The sequence below is a fragment of the Corvus brachyrhynchos genome, unplaced genomic scaffold, assembly GCF_000691975.1.
Source record: "Corvus brachyrhynchos isolate BGI_N302 unplaced genomic scaffold, ASM69197v1 scaffold32, whole genome shotgun sequence".
Lineage (NCBI taxonomy): Eukaryota > Metazoa > Chordata > Aves > Passeriformes > Corvidae > Corvus > Corvus brachyrhynchos.
The window spans coordinates 1724003-1734002 of NW_008237919.1; the positions used below are offsets into that span (position 1 = coordinate 1724003).

The 10000-nt window shown below is 35.3% G+C and overlaps 1 protein-coding gene across 1 annotated transcript in view; it reads right to left on the reverse strand.

The window, feature by feature from the left end:
• FOXP2 (forkhead box P2) overlaps positions 1–10000 on the reverse strand; it is a 346539-nt gene that overhangs the window by 21584 nt on the left and 314955 nt on the right. Inside the window, exon 17 of the mRNA XM_017733112.1 lies at positions 9071–9234. Coding sequence (XP_017588601.1) covers positions 9071–9234 — 164 coding nt within the window. The remainder of the gene's footprint in view (positions 1–9070; positions 9235–10000) is intronic.

Here is a 10000-nt window from a genome sequence, read left to right on the forward strand (position 1 = left end):
CTGCTGAATGAAATATATACAGTGCAATACACTGGTCATTAATACGCCTGTATATATGTAGCTACAAAATAAAAATATATATGATTTTAATTGTACTTCCAGTAGCTCCAGATAGATACAAATGCATAATTATCTCTCATAATGCTATGAATTAAAGGGCATGCATAGTAACAGAACACTACTTGACGGGTGCTCATCTCAGGGTATGTCACTGCTACCAGGCATGGTTCACCTTTGGGCTTTATGTACCTATAGTGCTGTCAATGGCAACCGGCTTTGTGTCAAACCCTTCTCTAAATGAAGTGATGTTATTCTACAAGGGGACAGTAGTTTAAGTATATACAGCTTCTATTCAAACTACATCTGAAGGTCCTTCTCAAAACCTAAGTAATTCAATTACTACCTAAAGACTGCAAGAGTTTGGGGCAGGGGTTTGACAAACCTTTTTGTTTTGCCTTTGTACAGCGTTTTCTACAACAGGGCCCCCAGTCCATCTGTAATAGTGTATATTAAAATAAACCATAACAGTTTTGCTGAATATAGCTGAAATAAGCTTCTTCCCCACAGGAACAGAGACAAAGAAGGAACACATTATATACAAGTACATCTGGAATTCTTCAAAAACCTGTTAATACCTACCCACATAACTAAATCCAAACTGAGTCTTTTTATGGAATGGCTTGTAGACACATGATGGAAATGGACAGTCTGCTCTATCAGAAACAGTCTGGTCTACAAAATGAAGATTCAAAGCTCACAGTGTGCTCTCTAGAATACATTTGAGAAACATGAGGAAGAATAAAAAAGACTCAGTAGACTAAAACATATATCAGCAAACCTAAATTAGAATATATTTAGTCTGGAAATTAGAATGTGGCTTATAATCATCAAAGGAATGAAGTTTTCCAATGTCTTTCAAATTAGAGATGGACTATGATAATTGTAGGAGAGGTATTGTAATATATGGTTGCCCACAACATGACTCTTATCTCCTGTGTTCTTAGAGCAAGAGGAGATAAAAGCTCAGAGGTCATTTTTCAGCTATGGTGTCTGATAATGCCAAATTTGCAAGGAGTGACGAAAAGGAGGGGAAACAGGAAGAGAAATAAGAATTAATTTTCGGGGAAGTCCCTAATTACCCAGACTACTACTATCATAGCATAATACTGCATCAAATAAACATATCCCCTTATCCATCTCAATCAGAAGCCTATTTAAGCCTTTGAAAAGCACCAGTGGAGCGGCCACAATCATACAAAGATTCTGCAACATCATTAAATCCTTATTAATGGGTACAGTGGAACAATGAACTTGGTAAAATCTTGGTGTAGGAGGGAGACTACTGGATATCTTCAGCCTAATTTAAGATAAACCTTTAATGTTGTTGCTTATTTGGAGAAAACCACCAGAATGCTTGCAGTTATAACCCTAACAGAAATTACATCAGAGTCTGTACTACATATATGCATTCCCAGCACCGATCTAAAATCAAAGACTTTTGTTAGATGCAACTGCACTTCGTCAGAAGACTGTGAACTTTACTTTTGCATATAGACTTTACCAGGTATAATCATGTCTTTAGCCATTTTGAGATTTAGTAACTTTAATGTGACCCACACGTGGGGTTTCACACGAGATGAAGTCTTTCTATAAAGTCTTAAAAAAACACAACCCTACATTGGAATTTTTATTCTTTTAAAATGCTTAAAGTGCTTAGTTTTCTATGAATTCTAAAGATTAAACAATAGTCAAATAATTTCTCAGCATAATGTCCTACATTTTTCAAGGAATGCTTGGATTTATGGATCATAATTTAAACAACTGGTATAAATGTTATCAGTTGGTTATAATTGTATTTTTTTATTTGACTTTTTATGTGATAAGTAAGTTTAAAGACACATTTTGGACATGTGTATCAAGAAACAGTATTTAGAGAGTCCACTTTCAAAAATTTTGGCTTATAATATTATAGTTATTTAAAAAACAAATGCAATCATCAGGAGTGGATAAAATTTGTTACTGTCTGTGCAGTTTTAGAAATACACTTTAATGGCACTTTCATCTCAGCTTTTGCATTGTACAAAGATAGGACTCTCTTATGAACTAATTTGAGGAGCTACACGACCACATTGCAGAGAGATTTAGTTGTGCAACGTCAAACAAATTTTTAACATCTGCAACAATACTTAAGATGCTGCCTTTTCTTATACAGACCTTTTATGTGAAAAGCAAAAGTATCTTGTCCATACACTGAGAATTCATGACAGCAGTACCACAAAGTTTTCAGCAAGACAGCTTCCAAAAAGATTCTGTGAAACCCCACAGGAGCCTACCAACTTCTACAAGCTATGCTATGGGGATCTGACTCTTTTCAGCTGAAGGCCCTGTATCGCTGGAGTGATCTTTTTGTTAAGAGCATTGGGAATGTACTCTAGAAGTGCAACAATTGGGGCTGGAATCATGTAAGAAAGAAATAGCAACTTCTGATCAAAAGTAAGACGTGTAACATTTAAGAAGCTAGCGATGAAATGATAAAGAACTGGACCATCAGCGTTGGAAAATAAGAAAATTGATGAACAGAAGCAAATGTAGAGGACAAATGGACTGAAAAGTAAAGTAATGTAAAATAAAATTTAAAAAAAGGAAAATATAAATATTTAGAGAAACATTCAAGTGAAAAGTTGTCTCAACGGAAATGGTGAAAAATATTGTTAATAAAAACACCATTGCTTATTTTTCCATTAGTGTCCACATGTAAATGGTTCTGTACAAAAGCCAAAATTATTTCACTGCATATTCTCACAATAGAACTTCTTTCAGTGGGAGTATGCTCAGACAAAAGCTATAACCTTTAAGATCCCATTTCCTAGCTGTTCCTCTTTTCATATAAAAATAAGTCAATTGTTGTCACAAAATCTCTTTGCCCATTATCATCCTTATGTTAGATTTATGAATAAAAATGTGTGAAATTAAATTATACAGGCATTAAAATATCATGTGATTACGTGAAACGTTTTTGATGAACAAGGATACCCAGAAATACTGCAACTGCTACCACATTGATCTGCTCAATTACATGCTTCTCACCTATTTAATAATGCTTGTTACATCCCTGCTAATTGATATGTTTCGCGAGTTTATTTTCTTATACACTATGTCAAGTCTTATACAATGAACAAGAGACTTGGATCATAGCAGTCCCCTAGAACAGAACAAGCCTCCAAGGTAAATGCAAAGAGATCATGAAATGGGACAATGAAATGATAACAAAAAAAAAAAAAAAAAAAAAAGGAAGAAGGAAAGTCAGGGGATTGTAACATTATGAAGTTAAAGAAACAAGGGAATGAAAGGGATTAAAACTGGAATGATAGGTAACCTACTGTAAGTGGTGTGAAAGCTTAACAGTGGGGGACTGGAATAATCAGATATGGGAACGACCTGACAATGGAATGCTTTCAAACTGAAGCACCTCAAAAGTAAATGATCTTAGAGCAGAATAATCATATTTGCCTCTGGGAATAAAATTTAAAGATAAAAAAGTTTGAAAAAAAAATAACAAGTTTGATGATTATGCAGATAGAACTGCAGAGAGAAATGATCCAGTCAGGGCAAGAGTGAGAAAAGGTAAAGGAGTAGGGTTGGGAATGACAAGAGCATACAAAAGAGAAGGTGACTGAAACCATAGATGCTTGGAACTCACTTTTTCCACACAAAATCGAAGACGAAGGACAACACTGCATAAGGTCCTTTTTTTTTTTTTGACTCTTACCCTTGCTCATTTGGACAAGGTTATTCTTTCTCATAACAACCTACCATAATGTTTTCTAGAAACACCTTCATCACAGAATGTATGTGTGTGTCTTGACATTTGGTTTCAAACAATTCCCATCTTACAGAGTACAGCACTATGATAGCTGAACACAAAGAGTCATATAGGACATGATGTATGAACTCACTTTTTGAGAAGTGACTCTAAAACCTTATTTCTTATTTTCACTGTACTTTTCTAAAAAAACTGTCAACAACTAAAATTCGAGAAATCAGAATGGTTTTAATTCCAGGATTCTGGATCTGCTGTTAGGAACTAGATTATTTTGGTAAATCAGTTGAGAATGAGTTTAGTTGCCTTGTCCTCAGTCTTGTCCACAGAGTGAGAAGGAGGACAACCATAATGACAAGCCCCTTCCACAAAACCTCACCAGAGGGATATCTGCTTTCCCTGTCACCTTTTCTAACTCCTTCCACTCCTTATTAAATGAGCTGCAGTTTTAACAGAATGGTATAATCGCCTCATTGTTTCCTATGGCAAGACTACATTTCCTCAGTCTGCAATTTTCCTTGTTTTTTCATGACCAATTTCTTTCAGTATCCTCAACTGCTAAAAAGCTTTACAGATTAAAATGGTACCTTTCCCCCCTAGGATTATACAATGAAGTAAAATGGCACTGTGCATGATGCATTTGCCATGATCATGGGGACAAGTGATGTGCTAAGTATTCTGGTGACAAAACACCCGGGTCTGTGCCAGTTGCAATAATCACTGAAATGTTATCAGTCTAGTACAATGCAGAGACAAACACTAGAAAAATAGTTGAACTTCATTTGCATCCCTTATTTTCCATCCTCAAGAGTGAGAATTCTTGAACATATAATAGAGACAGGAAAAGTAATAGCTTTATTGAAAGTTGATTTCATTATGATCCTGATGCTCATTTAAAAATCTAAATTTATTAGTTCTGAAAGAATTGACCTTCAAATCCCTCCAAAACTCTTCAGCAGTATGCTGTCTATTACATACAGGTTAAAAAGAAGTTGCGTTTTCACTAATGCATAAACTGTCATTATTGCTCCTAAGCATCATTTCATGTCTCATCCAATGCTGTTGTTTCTACAAGAATAAAAAAAGTTTTCTCCAATGTTTCCCACAACCCAGCTTTAACTGCACTTGTTTGGGTTTGTCTTTTTTTAATTCAGAAGTCTGAATTTATATTTTGAAGGTGTGTACTGTGGAACTTACAGTTACATCCATGTACAATTGTTATGTAAGATTAGCAGCAACCATAAATAATGAATCTTTGTGTATAAAATATCTTCAGTTCTGTTTGTCACTTTGAAACCTATTGCTTATCAGCTCTAACTCACTGTAAGTTTGGAGAAGTAGTCCATTTTGAAATAATGAAGGAAGAAAGAGTCTTAAGCATTGACTTAAAATACAATTGCCTGACATAGATTGTTGACAACTGATCTTAAATTTAAATTTTGAACAGAACATACATGCCCACAATAAGTAACACATTTTCTCAGGGAAGATTTATGTCAAGAAAGCACTCAGCGCCTACATACCAGGAATCAGATTTGAAGACAAGTCAAAGACAGAACTTGGATTTAATACTGCTGAAACACAGAAAGAAAACCTAGGGCTTAAGATCCCACTAGTCATATGCTGCATATGGGATCGTGGCCACCTTTCATCAAATAGAGAAAGGAAACTGGGAGGCACACAATATAAAATTTCAGACGCTTTATGTAATAATTAATATAAGAGTTACCCCAGCTACCAGGCCATGGTTATACTGATCACCTACAACTTCCTGCAGTATTTTTAAGTATTCAAAAAGCGTAAGAAATGGAGCAGATTATATTTCATTACATGAGGCCAAAATTTTAGAGGTTTTAAAGTGCCGTAAATACACTGGCTTGGACTCGCTGCACTTAACAAGCATTTAAGTGTGATACAGTTACTTGAAGTTACAGACCTCCCGTCTTTCTCTAGTCAATGAACAGAGACTATTTTCTAAGTAAGTTGGTTTGCCCACCTATGTTAAGATACCTGGCCACAGATGGGTAAATTAATGACTCTAAATGCTCTTACTGCTCTGTTTCACAAAACCAGATGTGAAGTACTAGGTTCATATCCAACAACTGAAACGATTTCCCGACTTTCTGACACTCAGTAGCTAAGGCACTACAATAACAGAAAACAATGTCTCTGATAATGTTCCAATGCTCAACCACAGATACAGTGACTTCCGCACACACACACAAAATATGCTAAAATCATATGATCATCCTAAAACAAGACAGTTTTGCTATCATATAGTTTTATCATACCTGATAAAGTGACAGTCAGTACAATTTTAACAACCAAATGGCTAAGATGGTTGGCTTTGACACTGTCACTGGGATTCTTGCTGAAATACCAAAGAAATTACTCCATCTGGAAGCTTGTCTAGAATTCAAACTCTGCACCTTCCCAACTGAATCCTTTGATCTCTAAATTGCGCATAACATCTTGCCTCCTTCCCTAATACCTTGCTCCATTGTTCCTGCATGTGTGCCACATAACAAGATGACAGGCAACATTGCTCAGCATATATACCTGCTGTTGTAGCTAGGGCATCTTCCTAGGAATCAGGAGATGGAGGTTTAACCTACTTGGAGATTAATAGAGCCTCCAAATTCTTAGGTGAGTGAAGTAATTATCACACCTCGAGAACCCTTCTCTAGGGGAGAAACACTCACACTTCCTGGGTGAACGTTCTCAGTAGACTAAAACTAAGTAGGTGCTTGTGCCAGTAAAATACTTTTTTTTTAATAGTTTATTAACTATTTCTCAGTTAAAAACAGAAAGAGATTATGTTATCTGTGGAGGTAATGCAAAATTGAAATTGTGTCTTCATTATTTGCCATATTCCTCACTTGTCTTCTCGTTTTACTTCTGCTTTGCTTTACCTATTTACTTCTGTTTACTTCTTTCTCATTTGTTTTGCCTCTGTTTTGCTTTACCTATACTATTTTCTCATTTTCTTAAGTAATGCTCTTTAACAAAAATGAGGGTCCCTGACCAATGTGGTCATGGAAGCAAAGAAGAGGTCTCTTCTCTTCCTTGGTCCTCTGCCTCTCACGCAAGCCTCTCCCTACCCTGACCTTTCCTTGCAGATTGCATTCATTCCCTTTTTCCCTCCACAAAGAAAAGGAAAAAATGTCACAAGTGAGTGGGTATCAAGTCATAGTTTGCATGTTTTGTCTGATGCCTCATGGTCTCACAGAAGCCCAGAATTCTTGCACTAAGTTTGGTGCAAGGGATGAATAAGCATAGATTCTTTCTCCAGTGGTGGCACGGGGCATGTACATTCTGTTGCTTCAATCTATCAAGAACTGAGCAGCATGTCCTCACAAGTTTCCAGAGTTACCATAGCAAGTCCCGAAAATGCCTATTTTGACAAAAGACACATCATTAAAATGAGAGAGGAAGGCTGAATCTTGAGTTAGGGTGTAACTCAAGGTATTTGCCTTTGTTATAGGCAAGAATTGCTACAATATGCAGTATTTTAGCTATAAACACAGCTATAAATGTAGCCGTATCTACATAATCATATGCACAGATATCACAGTTTATCCAGCAGAATGGCAGCCAGAACACAGGATATGTAAACAGATCTGCCTAGCACTTACAAAACAACTTTAATAGCAAGTGTCATTCTTTTCTGTAAAGTAGCTGTTTTTAACACACATCATCTAACTCTTGTTTGCTCTTTAAAGTTTTATTGTCTTGGCATTTTATACAGGAAGAGAGCATTAGCATACTCAGGAGAACTGCTAAAAGTAAAAGGCCTCAAGCTACCCACTGCATGGTTGATAGCATAAAGCATGGGATATAAAAACTTTTGTCTGATTGCTCACTTTACTTGTTTTAGAGTAGTGTTACTCTCAAGAGCATATATTCATGTTCTTTCTACTTCAAGTTTTATCACTTCTTTTGTATTATTTAATACATCTAAAGACACTTCCAAAAGACAAATTTTTCCATTTTGAAAAAGTAATGGTTTGGAACCTGATAAAATACATGAATGTTCAGAGTGTATTATTTTCAAAGGCAAGTAGAATAAATGTGCAATAAAACAATTAAATGCATGACAATAAACATTTCTGTGTGATCACAGATATATTAAAACACCAAACAAAAGGAGAAAAAAAATCAGTAAAATATTTCCCCTTAAAAAAAGGTCAGATCAAAATGGATTCTTCACACATCAGAGCATAAGTAAAAAAGGGAGTCTGGTCTCAATTACTGTTACTGTTACTGTTAAATATCCCACTCTAGCAATTAAAATGAACATTTAAAATGTGAAAGAGAAAACGGAATGAAAAAAGGCAAATGAGATCAGCTTCTTAAAACATAAAAAAAAAAGACACTATAACTGTAGATACACTTTAAAAATCATCCTACAGTAAACTTAAAACTAAGTCTACTTAGATATCACACCGCTAATTATTATATAAATAACCTGGGAAACAATACCTCCAAGATACATGTTTTACTATTTAGTAAACAAGAAACTGCCATGTTTGACACCACTGATTAAGGCCAGGCATTTCTAAAGCTTCAGACACATTTCTGAAATCCACAATACATCAATTTTTAATACTTCCACTCTCTCAGCTCCATTAAAAAGATGGTAGGGGAAAGAATTTAGAGTAATTAATGATATAGTTAGCTGCTAAATATTAATAGGAATCGTAGTCTTGCATAAAATATAACATATAAACCTTGCCAATACAGACGCACCAGTAATTAAACTTGAATATGTAATTACACTGATTTATATGACAGGCAAAAAGTTACACTTTACTGGCTTCTATGTAAACTGTGGGCAACAGTTAAACTTTGCATTTTATGGTTTATATAAATGGGCAATATCTCTACTACAGTTCATAAATGGTTTAGAGACTCATAGTTAAAATTACAACTAATTCCAATGTGAACGTTCCGACTATACCTTACAAACCAGGCTGTGAAAATGACCACAGAGATCAGCCTCCCATTAAGTTCAGAGATTGCAAGCAAATTGATGAGGCTTAAAAAAAAAACCAAAACAACAAAAAAAAGCTTACGGCAATCTAACTACAAAGTAAATGCAGATTCATCTATTTAAATACTTTAATATAAATGTTTAGTTTCAAATATATAGCTCCAGATGTTTCACTTACCATCTTTCAAAGCTCTTTTGAGTAATATTGTGTCTTAGACTAAGGCATTTTTTCTTGGAAGAAAGCTAACTGCACTTACATGTGAGGCTGAGGAGAGCAGCCTGGACTGCTATTTCCATTACTGTCAATGTGATCCAGCGAACCATTGAGATCTTCATGGACTGCCTGCAGTAAGCCACTGGATGCGTTATTTATCAGTCCTGGGTTACTAAGCAATGGTAAACTACTCTCTGCCAGTGCAGCCTACCAAAATGAAAAGTAAAGCCAAAATTATTAGTCCACACATATACATAGCAGTCATACGTGTATGAACATTCAGAAATAAACGCACACGGAACAGCTCATTTTGAGTAATTGTTGAGGTGGTCAGAAGGATTTTGTGCATTTCCAATTATTTTCACATTCTGAATATAACAGCATTTCTACTTCTGGTTTACTCTTTCTTTTGCTTAGGTTTCATTATTTTCCATTATTAACTATGTTCTGATATTCATGGCACTTTCTAGTTTTACATCATTTTCTGACTTTGAATTACACTTAACCCCTTTGCCCTTCCACACAATGTATAGCTCCTTTATAATGCAGGCAGCTGCTGTACTTTAAAAAATGACCAGAACTTAACTCAAAATAAAAAAGTCCTGACATTTGCCTCTTCTGCATAAAAATTATATATTATAATTAAACTTTAAAGTTTTTGCCATGAGCACCATGTTCCCCAACACTATGATGTGAAATCATTTATGACAGCTTGGATAAATATTAATGCATATCCACATGCATTTGCAAAAGCTTCTATCAATCTAACATTTGCAGCAAAACTGAATGTTCCAGATTTTGCCACAGGGTGTCCTTCTTGCTTCTTCACATCAAAAGTAGCATGAAAAAGAACTACTACTTGCAGTGCTAGGTAATACAACTTACTTGGATGATAAACCCAACTATTTAGAATGACCATCAGGTCCACATAAACATAAAGACAGGTAATTCTATACCAATTTATTAGCAGAAA